General features: G+C 51.7%; 1 protein-coding gene across 1 annotated transcript in view; it reads left to right on the plus strand.

Moving 5' to 3' along the window:
* Nucleotides 1–16: 16 nt before the first annotated feature.
* Nucleotides 17–23,468, plus strand: part of SHROOM4 (shroom family member 4) — a 39,074-nt gene continuing 15,622 nt past the window's right edge. The window contains exons 1-3 of the mRNA XM_083486203.1: nucleotides 17–231; nucleotides 16,415–16,566; nucleotides 21,180–21,314. Coding sequence (XP_083342329.1) covers nucleotides 70–231; nucleotides 16,415–16,566; nucleotides 21,180–21,314 — 449 coding nt within the window. The 5' untranslated portion in view covers nucleotides 17–69. The remainder of the gene's footprint in view (nucleotides 232–16,414; nucleotides 16,567–21,179; nucleotides 21,315–23,468) is intronic.

Raw genomic sequence — 23,468 nt, forward strand, 5'->3', positions numbered from 1 at the left:
CCGCCCCGCCAGACACGTCGGCCGAGGACGCCCGGCTGCGTCCGCCTGGGCGCCTTACGGGATGGTGCCATGGCGCGGCCGTCGGGGGTCGCGCAGCGCCAGGAGCCCGAACAACAGCTACTGCCGCTGGTCTCCTACCAGCACGTGCCCGTGCATCTGGCCGGCGGCGCGCCCTGGGGCTTCTCCCTCGAGGGCGGGCTGGAGCACGGCAAGCCCCTCATCGTCTCCAAGGTGAGCCCCTTCCGCGCTCCTCCTTCCCCGCTCTGGGGTCGCCGTCCGGGCGAGGCGCGGCTTCCGGGCGCCCCTGTCCTCCGCCTTTTTTCCCTGCCCGTCCGGCGACGCCCGCTTTTTATAGGGAATCTGATAGAACGTCCACGCAGCGGAAGTGTGTGGATCTTGCTCGCGGTACAAGTCACCACCTAAAAGCAGAGAAAGCTCCAAACCTTTCGCTACTGCAGAAGCAACTTTGGACGAAGTTTATACGTAAAAAAATAAGTTCCAGCTTGTAGGCTTTTTAGATACAGATATCAAAGAATAACAGAATGGTAGAAGGGGTCCTGAGGGTAATCTAGCCCAACCGTCTACAGGGCAAGAATCTCAACTCAACCATCTATGGCAGAGGGCCATCCAACCTCTGCTTAAAAGCCTCCCATGAAAGAGGCTGCACCACTTTCTGAGGGAGGCCAGTCCAATGTCACAGAGCTCTTACCCTCAGAAAGTTCTTCCCAATGTTTAGTCAGAATCTCATTTCTTGTAACTTGAAGCCATGCGTTGAGTCCTACCCTCTTCCATGGGGCAGCCCTTGAGATTTTTGAATGTCTCCTCTTGTCCAGGCCAAACATACTCAGCTCCTTCAACTGTTCATCATAATGCCTGGTTTCTAGACCATTTATCATCTTGGCCACTCTCCTGTGCACACTTTCCAGGTGTGGACCAAGGCAGAACAGAACAGGACAGTTGCTTCCCCTGATCTGGATACTAGACTTCTGTTGATGCAGTATAGAATAGCATTGGCATTTTTTGCTACTGCGTCACACTGTTGCCTCATGTTATCATGTTAAGCTACTAAGACTCCTTGATCCTTTTCACACATACTACTGGTAAATCAGCCCCCCCCATTTTCTGTCTGTGCATCTGCCTAAGTGCAGAACTTTAAATTTGTCCCCATTGAAATTCATTTTGTTAGTTTGGGCCCTTGTCTGGGCAGGCAGCTGCAGGAGGCGCATCAGACATAACAGGGCCCCCACCCCATCCATTTCCTTTGTGGCGCCATGCTTGCGTGTCTTAGGGCTCACTCACACTTAGCTTTTGCTTGGCATTTCTGAGCACAGATCCGCGCTTTAAAGCACCATGTCCAAGTGCTATTTTGTTTTGTTTTTTTGTCCTGACTAATCTGCTCTTTACTGGAACAAACAGAATTGGAGCAAACAGAAATTCAGCCATTTGCTTCAATTAAGCAGTAAAGAGTGGACTTTTGCAGGGAAAGCACAGGGGGGAAGAAGAAGAAGGGCATACCTGTGCATAGAAACGTGACACAAAAGGATGAGCCTTTGGTGGAGCAAGTCCTTGGGCTGGAAACCCCTTCCTCCTGCCTAGGGGCAGGCCGTGAAGCATTTCTGTTCCACGAGTTTCTCTCTGTCTGTCAGGCAAGAGGGCCTGGGGTGACTGGCCCTGTGCCAGGCTGAGTCTCTAACTGCGCTCCCTTGGGACTGGGCAGTGAGCAGGAACGGCCCTTTGGCCGTGAATGATTAACTGCCCTTGTCCCTCCACCGCTGCCAGTTCTGGTGGCTTTGGTCTCCCAGAGTGGCAGCAAGATGCTGCTTTTCCAAGTGGAATGCCCTGCGTGCCCCATGGCTGGATTGGTCCCCAAGGAAAGAAGCCAGGGGGTGGAGCTGGATGTGAAGAGGCCTCTCCTTTCTGTGAAGTGCTCCTGGGGTTGGGGGGTAGTCTGCCTTGGTCCTGCCCTCAGTACCCATTCGGGATGTGGTGCCTGCTTCCAATCCCTGTGTGTTCCAGCGACAGGATTCAGCTGTGGAGAGTAGCATGCAGTGGCTTAACACAAAGTGGTTCTGCGTGAGGCTGCGTTGATGCTTCTGGATGATAGGGACAAGTGGGGTGCCACAGTGTTCTGTCCTGGGCCTGTTGATATTCAACATCTTTGTTTTTTAAAAAAATTTTATTTATAAAATTTTCAAATTTAACAATAAAAAACACACCAAAAAAACCATTCCATTTGAATTATACATCCAATTCTAATCTTGCCACTTTCAGACTTAGAATCATAGAATCATAGAGTTGGAAGAGACCACAAGGGCCATCGAGTCCAACCCCCTGCCAAGCAGGAAACACCATCAGAGCACTCCTGACATATGGTTGTCAAGCCTCTGCTTAAAGACCTCCAAAGTAGGAGACTCCACCACACCCCTTGGCAGCAAATTCCACTGTCTTCCACTGTCCACTTCCTTCAGTCTATCTGGAAATTTTCATGCTATCACAGTTATTCACATTTCTTGCATCTATATTGTTTTGTTTTTTAACCAAATTAATCTTAACAATTATTATAAAACAATATTTCTTTCCATTATTATCACAGAGCTTCTTGAAAACCTACAAACGTTAATTGACCTTCACATATATTCTTAATATACCCTGTAAATTTATTCCAGTCCTTGGTAAATCTCTGGTCTCGCCGGTTCCGAATTCTCCCCGTTAGCTTCTCTAATTCTGCGTATTCCATCAACTTCATTCTCCATTCTTCTTTCGTCGGGATTTCTTCCTGTTTCCATTTTTGTGCCACCAAAATTCTTGCCGCTGCAAGGCGGCAAGGATATTCAACATCTTTATAAGTGACTGGGATGAAGGAATTGAGGGGATGCCAGCAGTACATGTGAAAGGACTGAGGGATCTTATTAGGTCACTAGTTTAACATGAGTCAGCAGGGTGATGCAGCAGCAAACAAAGCTAATACTATTTTAGGCTGCATCAACAGGAGTATAGTGTCCAGATCAAGGGAAGTAATAGTCCCACTCTATTCTGCCTTGGTCAGACCTCACCTGGAGTACTGTGTCCAGTTCTGGGCACCACAATTTAAGAAGGATGTTGACAAGCTGGAACGTGTGCAGAGGAGGGCGACCAAGATGACCAAGGGTCTGGAAACTAAGCCATATGAGGAGCGGTTGAAGGAACTGGGTATGCTTAGCCTGTAAAAGAGGAAACTGAAAGGAGATATGATAGCCGTCTTCCAATATCTCAAGGGTTGTGCTTTGAAAGATGGGGCAAGCTTGTTTTCTCCTACTCTGGAGGGAAGAACCCGAACCACTGGCTTCAAGTTACAAGAAAGGGGATTCTGAGAAAACACCAGGAAGAACTTTCTGACAGTAAGAGCTCTTTGACAGGGGAAGAGACTCTCTTGGAAGGTGGGGGACTCTCCACCCTTGGAGGTCTTTAAGCAGAGGCTGGATGGGCTGGACTAGATGCAGTGGTGTAGCTAGCCGCTCGGGGTGCCCGATGCGGCATATGCGTCCTGCAGCCGAGGGCGGAGTGAGCTGCCCATGGGGGTGGGGCAAGCCAAGGCAGGGTGTGCTGCTTGGAGCCTCTCCGCAGCCTCCCCCTCAGCTGTAGGACGGCTGAGGTGGGGGGCAGACGCAAGCCCTGTGCTGCTCGAAAAAGTGGTGCAGAGCTTGCAGGCAGTCCGCCCGCCCGCCGCCTCCCCCTCAGGAGAGACGCGTGGCTCAGGCACACTGCAGACCCCATGGTGTGGCACCCAGTGCCCCCACCTCACCTAGCTACCAGTGGTGTAGGAAGGGGGGTGCAGTGGGGGTGGGAGTTATTTTTTTCAAAAAGTGTCATGAGCCCACTTTTAAAATTTTATTTTAAAAACACATATTTTTGCCATTTTGTCACCCCGCCCAGTGATGACACCCAGGTCGTCCCACCCCCCTTCCTACGTCACTGACTAGATGACTCTTGGGGTACCTTTGAATCCTATACAGTGGTACCTCTGGATACGAACGGGATCCATTCCGGATCCCCGTTCCTGAAGTGAATGTAACCTGTGCCTGCATGTTTGCGCGCGCACGGGTTGCGATTCGCCGCTTCTGTGCATGCGCTTGACGTCATTTTTACCATCTGCGCGAGCAGCGAAACCTGGAAGTAACATGTTCCGTTACTTCTGGGTCGCCGCGGAGCACAACCCGAAAGCGCTCAACCTGAAGCATATTAAACCCTAGGTATGACTGTAATTCTACAATTCTGTGATTGTGACTCTGGGGTAGCACCCCATTGGCACCTCAATTGTTTGCTCAAAGGTCAGCTTCTTTCTCCCATGGAGCATGAAAGCAGACCCTCAAGAACATACGTTGAGATAGGCTCCAAGATCAGGCCAAGGGGCGGTCATGCAGCCCAGCATCCTGTTCTCACAGTGGCCAGCTGGATGCTTCTTTTGGGAGGTCTTGCACGCAGGACTCACGTAAGATTGCTGAGCCAAGGTGTTACCAAACACCAGGCATCAAAGCTGGATTTCCTAAATATCTCTGGGATCGTCCGCACTTCTGGCTTGTCTTGTGGTGTTTTCGTCACTCCTCTCATTTCCCTGGGAAAAGCCACTCTTTAGGACCAGCTTGGACCATACATCAATCCAGTGAAAACCCAAATTGCCATTTGCTCTGACTGAGCGCTTGAGAGCAGTTTCCCCCAGGGCTGTGGATGAGCCCCCTGTTCCTTCCTTCCTGTTTAAATGGTGGTAGCAAAGGGCTGCTGTGGTGCATTTGGAAAAAGGCACAGCTCACATCTGGCAAAGACTCAGGTCTTCTGGAGGTGACCCATGTTCCCTTTCCCTCCCAGCGCCCCACCCCCTCTGATGCATTCCAAATGTTGTGCATTTTCCTGAAGAGGGTTTCATTTGCCACAAAGCTGGTGCAAATGTGAATAGTTTAACTGCATTCTGTGTGCATCTGAGAAATGCTGTGTGAAGATGGGCCGGTGGGCCAAGAGACCCAGAATTATTATTTTTTCTTTAGGGGCGGGTTGCCCAATTATTTCCTTGGTGCAAAGTGAGCCTGTCCCTGAGCTGATGGGTCAAAGAATCATAGGATTGCCATCTACTCAAACTCCCTGCAATGTGGGAATCCTAACTGCAGCATCCATGATGACAGATGGCCACCCAACCTCTGCTTAGAAACCTCCAAGGAAGGAGAGCCCACCACTTTCTGAGGTAGTTGTTCCACTGTCAAACAGCTCTTAGCATTGGAAAGTTCTTCCTGATGTTCAGTAGGAATCTCCTGTCTTGTAACTCGAATCCATTGGTTCAGGTCTTCCCCTCTGGAGCAGAAGAAAACAGGTCAGGCCAGGATGCCAAGGCTGGGGAAGCACCTTCTTTTTGGCTCCCTGGCAAAGTCGCCCACAGTCCAAGCACAGGAACAAGGGCTTCTTTGTGCCATAGTGAACTGCCAGCACACACCCTTCTCTCTGCATGCTCTGAGCATTGGATCTGCCTTTTCCTCTCCCTGCTCTCTTCTGGGCATTGTAGCTGGCCAGTTAGGACCGGCCCGCCATACAACAAGGTTAGGTGACTGCCTCAGGTGGCAGGATCCATAGGACCCTGTGGTCAATCTTTCTTCCCCCCTCCCTTTTCCTGATGCTGATCGTCCCTCATTGGTTCTTCCCTGGTGCGGAGGGGGACATCATTTTGGGGTCTGCCCCAGGCCAGCCAAACATCCAGACATAGCCCCAGACTCTGGCTATCCTGCCTAGCAAATGCTGGTTTCTCCTCCTCTTCTCACCTTTGGCCAGCTGTGACCCAAAGACCTGCTCTGTGCATCCTCTGAAGTCCTTTGCATTTAACACTAGCCCTGCAGGGAGTTGTGGCTGTGCTGCTCTTCCCTCCCATCTCCAGTCTCAAGGATATGTTGCAAAGGGCTCATCCAGACTTCCTATTTTGCTGTGTTTCTAGGAACAGGTTCATGCTTTAAAACAGTGTGTCCAGGCACTTATTTTTTATCACTTTCCCCACGAAAACTCCACTCTTCAATGCTGAATTGCAGCAAACAGCAATTCAAGCTTCCAGCAGATTGCTCTTTGCTCCGATTCATCAGTAAGGAGCTAGTTTTTGTTGGGAAATCATTGTGGCGAAAGGAAAGAAAAGTGCTCAAACGTTGACTGGGAAAGTGTGGATTTGTGCATGTAGTGCGTGGGGCAAAAGGTAAGCATGCAGAGGGAGAGGCGTGAAGCATGGATGGAGCTGAGTATCCACCTTGATTTGTCACTTCCCTACAATATCCTAGAGTAGACCAGCCTTCCCCAACCTAGGACCGCAGCTCATCAGCACATGCCAGCGATGGCTGGGGCTGGTGGGAGTTGTAGTCGAAGCACCTGGAAGGCCCCTGGATAGGGGAGGCTGTGATAGAGTGTTGGTCTGTGCCACTGCCTCAAGGGCACTCTCTGGAGTGAAAGGCAGCAGCTGCCAAGAAGGGGCATGGTCCAGAATGTGGGGAGGAGGCGGAGGCAGCCTTTCCTCCCACAGCATGGTGTCTGTGGGCTTCATCCAGCAGCAAGCCAGCAACTGTTTCCTGAGGGGGGACATCTGTTGTCATATTCTGGGGTTGCAGCAAAGTGTGGAATAGCAGGAATGCGTCAGCAGAAGCTGTACAATGGCGACCAATGGTCAGAGGCAGCGGTGCTTCCAAATGCCAGTTGCTAGAGGCTGCAGAGGGGAGAGTTGCTCTCATGCTCAGGTCCTGCTGGCAGGTTTCCCACTGGGGCATCTGGCTGGCCGCTGTGAGAACAGGAGGCTGGACTGGATGGGTTCCCTTGGGCCTGATCCAGCAGGCTCTTCTTATGTTCTTAAGGCTTGTGGATACCTTCCGCCTTCCTGGAAGAGGCTTATTAGCAGCACCCTGGTCGGGGTATGGCCTTGCTCCCCACCGTGACCTGAAAAGGCCCAGACAGAGCCAACTCACCCATGAGGCAAGGTGAGGCAACTGCCTTAGGCAGCAGGATCCACCATGGTAGAAGATGTCAATCTTCCCTTACCCCTTCTTGCCTGGTAGGGAGGGGGTGCTATTTTGGAGTCTGCCTCAGGTGCCAAAATCTCTGGGGCTAGCCCTGGGGTCCAGGGCATGCCTCCCTTGATGTCTGCAACACTTTGAAACCAGTGTTGAATGATGTAAATTAAATGTGTTCATGTCTGGGGAATTTATTTAAGATTTGAGGGATGGGAGGTCCTGGACACAGGGTGCAGCCATCTATGTCTGCCGGTAGGGATCTGTTGGCTGAGAGCCCACTGTGTCTCACGCCCTTTCCCCTCGGCATAGCTGCCTGATGGGAGCTGCCTTCTCCCCCTGCCTTGGATGCTTGTCTGGCTTTGGGCAGAGATGTCAACAGATGCCGTCTTCTCCCACTGTTGCTGAGGGTTGCTCTGTCTCTCTCTGTCTCTCCTGCCTGGCTTTGAACGTGACTTGCTGCTGGCCAGCTCATCGTTATCTCATTGTAATCCATCACTCCTCCGTGGATAAGAATGCGGGAAGAGCTGTGATGGATCAGGTCAACGTGGGCCTGTCTAGCCCAACATCCTGTTCTCACAGTAGCCAGCCAAATGCTTCTCCTGGGAAGCCGCCAACCAGGGTCTGAGTGCAACAGCAACTCTCCACACTTGCAAATCACAGAAACTGGCAATGGGTGTGGAGCAGAGCCATTGTGGTTAGCTGGCAGCCACTGCTAGGCACATCCTGAGTGAAGTTGGTGGACATCCCTACTTGTGGTGGGAGTGAAACCCACAATTTAACTATGCACTGTGCTTTCTATTGCCTGGCCTGTATTCCGTGGCTTTTGGTAGAAGTGGAGCCCTCTTTTGTCAGAAGGTTCTTCTTTGATTAATAATCCCCTTCTCTGTTGACACTGGAGATAAAGGTAAAGGTACGGGCCAGTCTTGACAGACTCTAGGGTTGTGCGCTCATCTCACTCTAGAGGCCGGGAGCCAGCGCTGTCCGCAGACACTTCCGGGTCACGTGGCCAGCGTGACGAAGCTGCTCTGGCGAACCAGCACCAGAGCAGCACACGGAAACGCTGTTTACCTTCCTGCTATAAAGCGGTACCTATTTATCTACTCGCACTTAAGGGTGCTTTCGAACTGCTAGGTGGGCAGGAGCTGGGACCGAACGACGGGAGCTCACCCCGCCGTGGGGATTCGAACCGCCGACCAAGCGATCGGCAAGTCCTAGGTGCTGAGGTTTTACCCACAGCGCCACCCGCATCCCATTTGGCACTGGAGATAGGTAAAGGTAAAAGGTAAAGGATCCCTGGACAGTAGACATAGTCAAACTTGACTCTGAGGTGCAACGCTCATCTTGCATTTCAGGCTGAGGGAGCGAGCCTTTGTCCACAGTTTTCCGGGTCATGTGGCCAGCATGACCAAACCGCTTCCGGCGCAATGGGACACTGTGATGGAAGCCAGAGTGCATGGAAATGCCATTTACCTCCCTGCCACAGCAGTATCTATCTACTTGCACTGGTAGACTGGTAGACTTTCAAAGTGTTAGGCTGGCAGGAGCTGGGACAGAGCAACTGGGGCTCACCTTTGTTAAGTGGATTCGAACTGCCAACCTTCCGATCGGCAAGCCCAAGAGGCTTGGTAGTTTAGACCACAGCACTACCCGTGTCCCATCCTATCCCCTACAGTGGAATGGGCTTCCTTGGGAGATTGTGGACTCTCCTTCCTTGGAGGTTTTTAAGCATCCGTCGCAGATGCTTTAGCTGAGATTCCTGCGTTGCAGGGGGTTGGACCCCTTGGGGTCTCTTCCAACTCAACAGTTCTATGATTCTATGATCCTGTTTTTACCCCATGCTTTGTAGACACAGGCCCAAGCTTTGAAGTGCTGTGTCTGAGTTCCAAGCAGTTTTTCTTATGTCCAGGCACTTTCCCTCCAAGAACTCATTCTTTCACACTCAATCTGGACAAATAGGTTTTCTGCAGATTGCTGCTTTCTCCAATTCAGTTGTGAAGTGGGTTCTCACCTGCTTGGACAGGCAATTCTAAAGCCCAGACCTGTGCCAAGAAGCATGGCATAAAATGAAGTCTGGATGAGCCCTTTTAGCCACAGGGCCTTGCACTGTCCCTGTGCATGTTGAGTGTCTTGTGATGTTCTGGCGCAATGGGACACTTTGGTTGTTGCCATGGAGAGAAGCCTTAATTGCCATGCAAAAGACCACATCCTCTCTTTCTGATTGGCGGTGGAGCAGAGCGGGCCCCAAGGCCACCCCAAGGCTGCCCATGAGACTTTTGAAGGGCCTGCCTGTTTCTGCGGAGGAGGATGAAAGGTGTTGGCTTTTCTTTGGCCAGAAGTTGGGTTTGGCTGGAGCTGTGCCAGACACAGTGGCAATGTTTGTTGCATGCCAGGCTGGAGAATGGCACAAAGGGGTGTGTGTGTGTGTGTGTGTGTGTGTGTGACACAAACGTTCCACCTCCAGGGAGCATATCTGCACCTTGGCTCACTTTTAAATTTTTATTATGTTTCTGTCCCACCTTCTTTCCTACAAAAAGCTCCAGGTTGTGTCCGTGGTTCTCCTCTTACCCGTTTTATCCTCACAACTACCCTGTGAGGTAGGCAAGGCTGAGAGAAGACAAAAGTAGGTCCGAGACCACCTAGTGAGCTTCATGGCTGAGCAGGAACTAGAAACCCTGGACTCTTAGGTCTTAGTTCAGCACTCTAACTGCTATACCACTCTGGCTCTCATTTGCTGAGGGGCCACCCAGCATAGGAAGTACTGGGGTGCCCACTTCTGGGGTGTAGGCGCTCCCTGAACTTTGAGTGAGCCTTCCACAGCTGCATAGGAATGGAAGAAGAAGAGCCTTGCTGCAGGATCAGGCCCAAGGGCCCCATCTAGTCTGGCATCCTGTTCTCACAGAGGCCACCCAGGTGCCCCAATGGGAAGCAAGCAAGAAAGACCAGATGGCAACAGCACTCTGCCCACCTGCAATTCCCAGCAGCTCTTACTCAGAGGCATTGCCATCATGGCTAGTAGCTGCCGATAGCCCTCCATTAATTTGCCAAGTCCTCTTGTGAAGCCGCCTACAGAAGTGAGTTCCGTAGTTTATGTTGCAGCCCAGAAACCAGCCATTGTGGGAGAGCTTCCAGGGCCTCTGGGACACAGCTGGGAATGATCCGCCTGGCTGAGGCAGGCTTGGCCAGAGCTTAAAAGAGCCGCCGCTGCCACATCCCAAGCCTTCTGCAGTCCAGGCTAGCTGTTCCTCTCCTCCTCCTCCTCCATTGCAGCTGCTCCTGGGCTCTTGAGGACCTCCAGCTGGGAGCTGAGGAAAGAGCACAGGCATGCAGGAGGTGCAGTGTCAAGGACACACTGCCTATCTGTCTTCCACATATGTACTTTATTCCCCAAATAAAGGAAGGTACAGCATCCGGAGAGCGCTGTGTTTTCTTTTTCGGTTCCAGTGGCCTTCGTGGAGAATGTGCTGGTCATAGAATAATAGAATCTTAGAGTTGGAAGGGACGCCAAGGCTCATCGATTCCAACCCCCTGCAAGGCAGGAAACTCAGCTAAAGCATCCATGACAGATGGCCATCCAACCTCTGCTTAAAAACCTCCAAGGAAGGACAGTCCACAACCTTCTGAGTGAATATTTTCCACTGTCACAGTGCTCTTACTCTCAGAAAGTTCTTCCTGATGTGGAAAGGTGGAATCTCCTTCCTTGTAACCTGAAGACATGGGCTTGGCTCCTCCATGTACTCCTTGGAGAAAAAGTTGGGATATGAATGCAGTAAATAAGCTCTTCCTTTTACCTGGTTAAGAAAGCTGGAGGGAGCAGCCAGGTGGAGAAGTCAATCACAAACCAGGCATCCAGAATTCTCCACCTGCTTGCAGTTGGATCCACACCAGTCACAAAACACACTTGGTAGCTGACGAATTTCTAACACTGGGTCCTCCCCTCCAGAGTAGGAGAAAAGATGATTGCTCCCTCCTCCATGTGACAGCCCTTAAGATATTTGAGGATGGTTATCATATCTCCTCCCAGTCTCCTCCAGGCTAAACATACCCAGCTCCTTAACCTGCCCTCCTCTGTGTGGTCTGACTAAGGCAGAATAGAGCGGGATTATTACTTCTCTTGAGTTCTGCTAATGCAACCTAGAATTGCATTAGCTTTTTGTCTTGTTTTGTTTTTTGCTGCTTCATCTTATTGTTGACTTGTGCTAGATCCTTTTCACCTGTACTGCTGGCAAGCCAAGTGCCCGTCATTTTATATTTGTGCAGCTGGTTACTCCTGGTTGTGCTCCTGAGGGAGGGGAGAGCAGTTTGGCAGCAGTGGGAGGGCAGATGGAAATGCCTCCCTGTTTCCCCCCCCCCCCTGCTGCACCTCTGCTCCCACTCACTGAGAAACAGATCCCTGTGAGGCCGGTTGCACTGTCGCAGTGGGACAGAAAAAGCCCCAGCAGGGCTGGCAGTAATGCAGTGGCGGGAGGTGTATCTGCCACGCAAGGCTTCACCTTGTCTCATGGATGGGCTGCCCCAGCTTTTTCTGGGAGGGCGTGGATTCCTGTTGCAGTTTGCCTGGGAAGGGGATCTATTTGCATGGCTCTTGAGGGCCTTGCCTGCCTCTTCACATCATGTCCTGAAACTTTCCTCTTGGAGACGTGAGACTTCTGTTTGCCAACTGGACACAGAGTAGGGAGAGTGTGCCCTGTCCTTGCAGGCTAGGAACTTTTTCTGGCCTTTATTTGCAGAGCTGGTTTTCCCTGCTACTGGGGCTTGCCTCAAAATGTGGAACAGTAACCCAGCAGCTAAACGGGATTTCATATCCGTTTCCCCTCCCACTCCCTCCTCTCAAACAAAGCTCTTACAGTCTCGGAAGGCAGAGCAGAAGCCGCCTGGTTAAGAAACAGTCATCAGTTCCAGTCTAAATTCTTGCAAAAAGGATAGGTGGTGGACCCCACCCTAAAAAATAGTCAACATGTCTAGCTGAGTATGCCATTAAAAGTATTTGGCGTTTCTTTTTTAAAAATCAAATTGAGAAGACCAGCACACATTGGCTGAAGGCAGTTTGTTTCTTTTATTCTAGATGATTCTAGAATGAGATGCCCTCCAGATCTTCTGAATTTGAATGCGTTCAGATGGGTAGAACAGCTTCCAGGGGCCTAGGGTTCTGAGACCTCCAGGCCTGACCTGAAGTCTCCTGGTTTGCCTGGTGGTAGGTGGAAATAGAAAACTCCTTCAGGAAGACTTGATGCAACCAAGAACAGCATTACCTTTTGATGCAGCAGCTAAAAAGGCAAATGCTCTTCTAGGCTGCATCAACAGAAGTCTAGTGTCCAGGTCAAGGGAAGCAATAGTGCCACTCTATTCTGCCTTGGTCAGACCCCACCTGGAATACTGTGTCCAGTTCTGGGCGCCACAATTTAAGAGAGAGATTCACAAGCTGGAATGTGTGCAGAGGAAGGTGACCAAGCTGTTCAAGGGTCTGGAAACCAACCAAACCATATGAGGAGGGCGGTTGGGATGTTTGGCTGGAGAAGAGGAGAGATATGAGAGCCATATTCAGATATCTAAATGGTTGTCACTTCTGTTGATGTAGCCTAGAATAGCATTAGCTTTTTTGCTGCATCCTCTGAGCTGTTCATGGACAAGGTATGCCTTCCCTTAAGGCAGTGGTGGGGAGCTTTTGTGGGGCTCCATCTTCCATCAGATCCATCCAGTGTGGTCAGCGGTCAAAGGTGATGGGAGTGGTAGCTCTGGCTTAGGGAGTCGATCCATTCTGTGCCTTAGTGGTTAAGTATTAACATCCTGTGCTGGCATCCTTTCCTGATTTGTGTAGGAACTTAGGTGGGGCTGTCCTGCCATTTCTAGCTCCTGAGGTTTGGGGTTCTCAAAAAGGGACCTCACATACACACCGATTTGCAACAAACTCTCCATCTTGTGTTTGTTTCTGGATCCTGCCACCTGAGGCAGCCACCTCACCTTGGGACTCTCACTTCTGCCAGATCCCTGAGGGAGCCCAGCGGGCCCAGGAGAAGGGCAGCAGAGAAAGGGCGGTGGCTTCTCCCCCATGCCTCGCCCACTGCACTGTGCAAGGAGAAAGAGAAGCGCTTGCCTTGAGTACTGGCCCTCTCTACAGAGAACAGGGCTTGAGAGGAGCAGCCCTGTAGCCGGATCAGGCCCAAAGGCTCATCTGTGTAGCTGGATCAGGCTCAAAGGCCCGCTTCTGTCAACCGGCATCCTGTTCTCATGGAGGCTAACCAGGTGCCTCCTCTGGGAATGCCACGAGGAGGTCCTGAGCTCCACAGCAGACCTCTCCTCACTTGTGATTCCCAGCAATTCTGAGGCATTTACTGCTTTCAACAGCCATTGTGTTCACCTTATTGCTGGAGGGAGACCACAGCCTGGAAGTGCAGGGCAGCCCCTCTCCTTCCCACAGGTGGAGACTCCCAAGAGGAGCTTGGCTCTTCTTTCCTCAAAGTGCCTCCATCCCTGCAATGGACTAGGCCACCTGCCCAAACCTGCACATTGGCAGCTGAACCGCTAGAACAAAGTGCAGTGGGCTCTGTGCTTTGTTTGGGGGAGGGTGTGATGTGATGGCATCCCAGCCCCCCCCGCCACTTACGCATGCCTGCAGCCTGCCACCCACTCCCTCCACCGTTATCCCTGGTACAGGCTGCCAGGCACGGCCTTGGCGTGGACAGAGCCCTTTGCCGGCCACTGTGCAAGGGCTCTGTGGGTTCTGGACCGTCCTGCTGGCATTTGAGCAGCACAAAGGGCCCTTGTCTCATCCAGGGAAACAGCTGGGGGAGCTCCCTGCAGTTGCTCTTGGGCTCATGTGACTCTGGCAGGGAAGGGCAGCCCAGCCCCTCTGTCCCAGCTTGGCCCTGGAGCTTCTCCTGGGCAGAGCTGCCTGGCTTGGGGGTCTTTGGTCCAGAGGAGGTGAGAGAGCGCACCATGGCAGGAAGACAGGCTGGCTATGGGGGTCTCTCTTAGTTCTGCAGCCGGCCAGCCTTCCCCAGGACGCCTCTTTCACACCCGTTAGCATCCTGCTCCCTTGCTGGGGCTTTGAGGGTGAGTGGAAGCAGGGAGGCAAGTGGAGGGAAGAGGGCGAAGTCCAGGTGAGCACTTCGTTTTTCAGTTCCTGAAGTGCAAATGGCGGGGTGATGCTCGTGGGGGTCAATGGGTGTGTTGCTCTCCCTGGCTGTAAGATGGGACTGCTGCAGGGCTTCTTGGTGCGGGCCTGTTTTTAGGAATGAAGGGGACCCTGTGGCTGTGGGGAACTTAGCAAAGAGGGGCAACACTGTATGAATGCTTTGCCCCAAATGGAAGGGCTTGGGGCCCTGCTGCCATCTGCGTGGGTGTAGATGCCGCTGTCTGCACTGTTTGAAGAAAGGGCTGAGCAGACAGCTGCAAGGATTGTGACTTGTTGCTTGTTGTTGCTCTCAGGGCCAGCCCAATGATTTTACCACTTGAGGCAAACCCCAAAATGGTGCCCTCTCCTCTGCGCCAGGGAAGAGGGGTGAGCGAAGATCTGCATCAGGAACAAAGGGAACTATAAATTGACATTGGGACCCACTGCCTCTGTGGATCTTGCCACCCAAGGCAGTTGTGTCACATGGCCTCATGGGTGGGCCAGCCCTGGTTGCCTTGCTACTTCAAATCCTCAAAACCTGTCCTCAAATTACTGTTTAAAGGAAGTGTTAGAACATTGGGGGGAGCGTTATCTCTCTGTATAACCCTTCTAACTCCGCCTGGTGAAACAATTTTGCAGCTGGAATTTGCCCTAGCCTCATTTCTGAGGTTTGTGTGGCTCTTCACACAAGTGCTTGGGCTAAAGGCAAGGACTTATTCCCCGCACAGTGAGCCCTTTGGGGAAGCTGGCCCAGTTTGGTGTGTTGAATTGCCTGACCAGCCCCTGTGGCAAGTGCCCAGGAGGCTGATCCCAGCTAGGCTTTATCATGGACTGGTTGGGCGAAGAGGAATGGTGCAGGGAACCAGCTGGGGAGCCCCCAAGGGAGGGAGGCTCAGAGCCAGGGGATCGGTGGTGGGATGAAAACGAGCAGTCAGAGGGAGAAACCTGGGAGGAGGCGGCGTTGGAAGCTGCAGAGGGGGTTTAGAGAGTAGGGAGTGTCTGTAGCAGAGACAAGTCCAGAAGCTGAAGCAGGAGGGAGGGAGGGAGGGAGGGAGGGAGGGAGGAGAGAGGCCAAGAAGAAGAGGTGAGTCAGACTGGTGAAGAGTCACAAGTGTTTTCTCCTCCTGCTGTGACAAGCTCCCCTCCCCCTGGTTTCCCGGAACCAGGAAAGGCATGAAGAGGGTGGAGAAGTCAGCTTCACACAGGCGCAGACACAGTCTCAGATTGCTTGGGGGAAACCCTGGAAAGGAGGGGACTTAGGCAGCTTTGGGGAGGCGGGAACCTTCAGTCTCAGCAACTGCTTCATGGAGGCAAGACCTGTTAGAGATGAGTTGCTATACTCATTAGGCCTGGCATTCCTGTGCAGATCTTGTTTTTGCTAGTAAAGAATTAATTCCAACTTGCACAGTGTCATTTACTGCTGGCTCGCTCCTGGCAGGCTTGGACATTTGAATCAGCTCCCAAGTGGGAATAATTAGGCAGAAATAAGCAGTTGTACAAATATAAGATGGGGGACACCAGGCTTGCCAGTAGTACACGTGAAAAGGATCTATGGGGTCTTTGTGGACCAAATGCTTAACGTGAGTCAAAAGTGTGATGCAGCAGCAACAGAAGCTAATGCTATTCTTGTGTCCAGATCAAGGGAAGTTGTAGTACCATTCTATTCTGCCTTGGCCAGACCACACCTGGCATACTGTGTGTCCAATTCTGGGCAACACAATTTAAGAAGGATATTGACAAGCTGGAAGGTGTGCAGAGAAGGGCAACCAAAATGATCAAGGGTCAGGAAACCAAGCCTTATAAGGAACAGTTGGGTATGTTTAGCCTGAAAGAAAGAGGAGATTGAGAGGAGATATAATAGCCATCTTCAAATATCTCAAGGGTTGTCACATGGAAGATGGAACTAGCTTGTTTTCTCCTGCTCTGGAGGGTAGGACTTGAAACAATGGCTTCAAGCAAAAGAAAGGAGATTCCAACTAAACATTGGTAAGAATGTTCTGATGGCAAGAGCAGTTTGACAGTGGAATGGACTCCTTCAGGAGGTAGTGGACACTTCTTAACCGGAGGTTTTTAAGCAGAGGTTGAATGGCATCTGCCAGGGAGGATTGTGTTGAGATTCCTTTCCCTCACAATCCCTTCCAAGTCTAGGAGTCTAGGGTTTTATGACTTATTTCTTGCACTGCGAACCGTTCTGGGTAGCCCCTGAGACAAGTGTCTGGGAGTCTGTATCCCAGCTGGGCTTGCAGCTTTGAATCAGCCTCTTCCTGCCTGCACTGATGCTTATGGCCATGTCTCTTCACAGGTAGAGGATGGCGGGAAGGCATCCTTGTCGCAGAATATGTGTCCTGGGGACGAGCTGGTGAACATCAACGGGACGGCCTTGTATGGTTCTCGGCAGGAGGCCCTCATCCTTATCAAGGGCTCCTACCGCACCCTCAAGATGATCCTCCGGAGGTGAGAGCTTCGTGGGTCTCCCTTTGGCCTCACATTCTGTTGCCCTTCTCCTCTTCCTCCCTTGTTAAAGTTGAGTAGAGATTCCTGCCTTGCAGGGAGTTGGACTAGATGATCCTCGGGGGTCCCTTGTAACCGTGATTCCATTAGAAGACCTGCAGGTGCTGATGGTGCTCCTTAGGGGGGCTTGAGAAATGCGCACCCGAAGAGGTTAGTTGACAGGGATCCTTATCGGATTTGGTGCTTCCTTGTCAGATGTGGGGCTCCTTTGACCAACTTGCTGCTGCCCTCCAGTGGCAGGAATTAGGACCTGCACCTCTTATTTGCAGCCAGCCTAGCGACAGACAAACAACAGGGTGGATGACAGGGCGCCTTGTTTCTTAGGGCTCATCCAGACTTTTGTGCAGCGTTTCTAGGCACAGGACTGTGCTTTAAAGCTCCCTGTCCGAGTTCTTGGAGGTTTTCTGCTACAGTGCTTTCCCCCTGAAAACTCGCTGTTTGTGGCTGAATCAGAGCAAATGCAATCAGCACAAAATCCAAATTGCAATTCTGCTTTAAAGAGCAGGTTTTTTTGGGGACAGTGGAGGGGCAGAAAAAGAAAAAAGAGCTCAGCATGAACTAGGAAAATGTGGACCTGTGCCAATAAAAACATTTCTTTGACTATGAAAATAAGTGTGGATGTGCCCTTAAAATCACCCCCCCCCTCACATCTGCGTCTGTAAATGGAGTTCCATAGGACTGGTCCAAAGCAGCCTAGATTTCATTCCCTCCATCCCCCATCAAACACCAACAATTTTTTAAGGAGTTGTAATATTTTTACATAATGATTTAAGGAATCATTAAACCCTTGGATTTCTTTTATGGGGCCAGCCAGGGCCGGCCCACCCGTGAGGCAAGGTGATGCAACTGCCTCAGGCGGCAGGATCCACTGGAACAGCAAATCCCAATGTTGATCTTTCTTTCCCCTATTGTTCCTGATATAGATCTTCCTTTTCCCCATCTTCCCTTTCTCTTAACTAGTTTCAGAGGCACATGTTTTTCTCTGTGAAATATGGAAATGCGGATTTATTGTTTAATGTTACTTTGGACGATTCGTGAAATGACTGAAGGAAGTCAACTCTTTTCTTTTCTAAGTGACAGATATAAGTTTTGATTAAGTTTGTTATGTATTATGACTTTTGAAAACTAATAAAAATTATGCAGGAAGTTTTTCTCTGTGAAAACCTATTTAATGCAGAAAGCACACTTACTCCATCTTCCATGTGACAGCTCTTTAGAAATTCATAATCTTGGTGGCCCTCCTCCGCACACCTGCCAATATCCTTTTTAAACTCTGGTGTCAGACCTTGACACAGTATTAGTGTGCCAAATCTGGAGACAGGACCCCAGGTATGCTCTGACCAAGGGAAAATAGAGTGGTCTTATGATCTGGACACTTGACTTCTGTTGATGCAGCCTAGAAGAGCATTAACCTTTTTGGCTGCCTGCCAATATCCTTTTCAAATTGTGGCCCCTGGAACTGGACACAGGACTCCCGGTGTGGTCTGACCAAGGCAGAATAGAGCGGTATATCTTCCTCCTGAGGCCGATGGCCTCACTTTTCCTGCCCTCTGTCACTACTGCTTCCTGCGTGGGGTGAGTGGAGGCAAGGCAGGACAAGGAGGCCTGCAGCTGTTTCAGCCAGTGGAGTCCTGGGATTCCCCTGCAGCCAGGCTAGAGTGGACTGTCTCATCTTGTGGGGCACAGTGGGGGGGGGGGGGCAGGAGAGCTCCTCACCTCTGAGACAAAAGGATCCCCTTCTCCCCACCAGGGAATAAGGGGTGGGTGAAGAGCTAGCTCAGGAACAAGGAGGGAAGAAAGATCCACATCTTCTGTCCTTGCTATCTTGCCACCTGAGGCGGCCACCTCACCTTGCCTCAAAGTTGGGCCTGCGTGCCTGATGGGCGGACAGATGTTTTCTTCCCCAAGCTGACCTTTTTCCTAGATTCCCGTTGCTCCACAGAGCCAGGAAGCCCTTTTGCTGTTCCTTTGCATCATTTGGGGCCTCCAACATGACCACTGCCTGCTCCACGTGCTCCCTTATCTCCCTGGACATCACTTCCTCACCACTTCCTGGCTGGAAGGGGATGGGAATGGCGTCTGGCTTGGGGAGTGCAGGAGGGGGGCGGCGGCAGGAAACGCCTGCCCAGTAAGAAGCCCCTCCCTCTTGAGTAGGGATGGCTTGCATGTCCCGGCCCCTCAGCTGCTTATTCCCCACAGCTCCCAGCAGCGTGTGGGCTGGAGTCCTGGGGCGCTTCTTTGTCCTGCTGGACACTCGCACAGGTCTCCCCACTGCCCACGAACAGGTGAGTGTTCTGTGCCTGGGGTGCATGGGGCCATCCCATTTGCCACCTCCTTCTGGTGTGCCTGGTGAGTCCCTTGTCTGGAGGAGAAGGGGTGGGACGAATCCTCTCTTCACGGTCTCCTACCCTAACTGGTGTGGGTGAAGACACCCTCGCTGCCAGGCCTGCTGTGCTGCTTTTCCCTGGGGTCTGCAGGCTCCCACCTGCGAGGCAGCTCAGATGGCAACTCCCCACAGCATCTGCAGGTAGTGCTGGGAGAGGCTCCTACCTGAAACCCTGGAGAGCCATTGCTGCCGGTCAGTCTGGGTGGTGCTGAGCTGGATGGGGGGAGAAGGGCCTGGCCCTCCCATGAAGGCAGCTGAGGCCATGGGCTCAGGCGGCAGGGTCCACGGGGGTCCTGATCTTTTTTCCTCCCACCTTGTTCCTGACGCGGATCTTCCCTGGTGTGGAGCGGGGGATACAATTTTTCTATTTGCCTCCGGTGCCAAAATGTCTTGGGCAAGCCCTGGCTCTGCCTATGGGGGCTACCTATGTTCCATTTGGGAAAGCTCCCATCCTGGCATTCTCTGGTGGCTGAACAAGGGTGAGTCACCACCACCCTGTCACCAAAATGAGATCTTGTGTGCTGCAAACTTCAGCTCTTCCCAGGTCGGATGTGTGAAAAGGGGGGACGGGGGGGACGGGGGACGGCTGCTGCAGCTGTATAAGACAAGGGCAAAAGCATGGAAGACTTCCTCCCTCTGAATGACTCCTTCCTTCCCCAACCTTCCCGCTGTGTCTTTTGGGTTTTTTAAAGGAGCTACATCACTTTAGAAGAAAGGAGATTCCAACTAAACATCAGGAGGAACTTTCTGACAGCAAGAGCTGTTTGAGAGTGGGATGGAAGGTGGGGGGGGGGGCTCTCCTTCCTTGGAGGTTTATAAGCAGAGCTTGGATGGACATCTGTCCGGGATGCTTTAGCTGAGATTCCTGCATTGCAGGGGGTTAGACTAGATGGCCCTTGGGTCCCTTCGAGCTCTACAATTCTTTGATTAAATTGGCTCTTCCAACAGACAGGAAACATCGCTTAGGCGTCTTTCTGAACCATCCTCTCCCTCCCACACCCATTATACTCTTGAGAAGCAGCCCTTCCAAAGTTATAGGAATCTCTCCATCCCTGACTTATAGCTCTGCAGGGGCTACATGGGGGTGGCAGCTAGAAAGGCTCCCAGCTCCCCATCTCTGCATGGCATCCCCCTCCCCCATGCTGCCTGCCAGAACGAGATCTTGCTTAATTCTGGACAACCTCCAGACCTGCCTCACAGCACAGTTTGTATAAATTCTGCAAAGCTGCATGTGGGTTGGCAGTGGGGGGGGGGCTGTGCCTTGAGATGGCTTTGGGTATGGGGGAGAAGAGACAGGGGTGTTTGAGTGGATGAGGGAAAGAGAGAGAGAGAGAGAGAGAGAGAGAGAAAGAAAGAGAAAGAAGAGTATCTTAGAATCCCAGAATTGTAGAGTCAGAAGCGACCCCAGGAATCTCCAGCCAAGCATCCGTGACACATGGCCATGTAGCCTCTGCTTAAAGACCTCCAAGGAAGGTGAGCCCCCCGCCTCGTGGGAGTCTGTTCCACTGCCAAACAACTCTTACTGTCAGAAAGGTCTTCCTAAGTCCATGGGATTGGGTCCTGTCCTCCAGAGCAGAAGAAAACAAGCCCTTGCAATATCTCCTCTCATATTTCCTCCCAGTCTCCTCATTTCCAGGCTAAACATACCCAGCTCCTTCAACCGCTCCTTATAAGGCTTTGTTTCCAGACCCTGGATCTTCTTGGCCATTGTCCTCTGTACACCTTCCAGCTTGTCCATATCCTTCTTAAGCGGTGGAGCCCAAAGCTGGACACTGGACTCTAGGTGGGGTCTGACCAAGGCAGAATAGATTGAGACTAGGACTTCCTTTGACGTGGACACTCAACTTCTGGAGATGCAGCCTGGAAGAGCCTTAGCTTTCATTGCTGCTGCATCAGTCATGTTAAGCTTCACTCATGTTCAGCTTGTGATCCACCAAGACCCCTAGATCCTTTTCACATGTACTACTGGCCGGCCAGTTGTCCCATTCATGCAGCTGGTTCTTCATGCTGTGTGTGTGTGTGTGTGTGTGTGTGTGTGTGTGTAGCCTGCCCGGCCTTCTGATGGGCCTTAAGGAGGCTTCACAGTAGGAGCTTCTCCTGCAGTGGAGGAGGGGAGGTGTGCCTGCTGTTTCCTCTGGCTCATTTCCTCCCCCTTCGATCTGCTCCACAGGAGGGTTGTGCCTCTCATCAGGCCCCACTCATGGCACCTGGCCAAGCTCTCCGAAGTCCGGACTGAGGCTGACACCACCATGCACTTCCCGGCCGATGCCTTCAACCTCTCCTGGCACTCAGGCTGCGACCCCAGGTGAGTGGCTGCCTGACAATAATAATAATAATAATAATAATAATAATAATAATAATAATAATAATAATAATAATAATAATAATTTATTTGTACCCCACCCATCTGATTGGGTTGTCTCAGCCACACCGGATGGCTTCCAGCATGTATAAAAACATAGTAAAACATTAGATCTTAAAAAGCTTCCCTATACAGGGCTGTCTTCAGATGTCTCATAAAAGACATATAATTACTCATCCCCTTGATGTCTGATGGGAAGGCATTCCACAGGATGGGCTAGGGCATCTGTCTGGTTTGGCAGCACCTCTCTCCCCATGGCAGCAGGGGGCGGTGGGGGCACCCGGGGATCTTTCTCTGACCATGGAATTATAATATTGAAGGGTTGGAATGTGACGCACTATCCTTTGTTCAAAGATCACAGGGCAGTTTTCAGGATAATGTTGTTGGCCCCCAACTCCTGGTAGCCTCAGCCAGGATGGCCAGTGGTCAAGGGCGATGGGCCCTATGGCCACCTGTCATGGATGCTTGAGCTGGGATTCTTGCTTTGCAGGGGGGGTGGATTGGATGACCCTCAGGAGTCCATTCCAACTCTACAATTCCATGATTCCATGACTTGTAGTCCAGAAACATCTGGAAAACTGATTCCCATCATTCTCAAATAGCCTGGTCCTTGTCTGGGAACAGAGAGCAGGAGGAGGAGGAGGGTGTGTGTGACATATAATTACTCATCCCCTTGATGTCTGATGGGAAGGCATTCCACAGGATGGGCTAGGGCATCTGTCTGGTTTGGCAGCACCTCTCTCCCCATGGCAGCAGGGGGCGGTGGGGGCACCCGGGGCTCTTTCTCTGACCATGGAATTATAATATTGAAGGGTTGGAATGTGACGCACTATCCTTTGTTCAAAGATCACAGGGCTCCTTACTAGTTGCACTGCCCTGCTGCCACCTCCACACCCACCCGCCTCCTGCTCATGGGTTGGGCTCTGGAGTTGCTGCTTGCTGACTGGCTTCTTCCCAGACCTATCCTGGGCCCTGTGGCACAATCATCCTTGCTCGGCTGTGAGACATGGCAGTGGCTTCATGCTGAAGCTCTCCAGCCTGGCATTTCTTCCGCCCCCCCCAATGCCTCAGATGCTTGTTTGGCTTGAGCTCATCTCCCTTCAGGAAGGGAGGCGGCTTGGGAGCCATCCTGGCTGCTAGCAGGGAGGAGGTAATGAGTTGCAGGCCTCTTGTCTGAGTGAAGGGGGCAGGGCTGCCAACTCCCTCTAGCCTGGAGTGGGGAAGAGGGCACAAGTTGCCAAAAGGCTGGGTTTTGTCGTTTCTGAATTTTCTGACGTGCTGTCATGGCTTGCCCAAGACATTTTGCCAAAAAAACACACCCATGCTCAGGAATGGTATTGAGGACTCCTAGACTGCCGGTGTTGGGGGACTTCAACATCCATACCAAAACAGTTGGCCCTGCGGTCACTTGGGACTTCATAGTTGCCATGACGACCATGGGGCTGCCCCAACATGTCATTGGGCGGGAAGAGGGTGATTTGAAAGTGGGTGTCATTGACATCCATCCCATGTCATAGTTAGATCACTTCCTTTTTGAAATCTAGGTTTTCAGAACCTTCCCCCCTCTGCAGAAGTGGTGGACCTATGAGAAGGGTCTGCCCTCGGAAGCTGATGGATCCAATATATTTCCAGACAGCTCTGGTGAGAGAGTGGGTGGCACTGTGGTCTAAGCCACTGAGCCTCTGGGGCTTGCCAATCAGAAGGTTGACGGTTCGAATCCCCACGACGGGGTGAGCTCCTTTGCTCGGTCCCTGCTCCTGCCAACCTAGCAGTTCAAAAGCACGTCAAAGTGCAAGTAGACCTTCCGCTGCAGCGGGAAGGTAAACGGCATTTCCGTGTGCTCTGGTCTCCGTCGTGGTGTCCCATTGTGCCAGAAGCAGTTTAGTCATGTTTGCGACATGACCCAGAAAGCTGTCTGCGGACAAACACCAGCTTCCTCGGCCTGAAAGCGAGATGAGCGACACAACCCCATAGTTGCCTTTGACTGGACTTAACCATCCAGGGATCCTTTACCTTCTTTACCTATTAGACAGCTCTGGGGGACTTTCTGTCTGATATGACTGATGTTCCTATCAAAGCCCTGGCTGACTTGTGGAA

This window comes from Podarcis liolepis (genome assembly GCF_965112155.1).
Source record: "Podarcis liolepis genome assembly, chromosome: Z".
Lineage (NCBI taxonomy): Eukaryota > Metazoa > Chordata > Lepidosauria > Squamata > Lacertidae > Podarcis > Podarcis liolepis.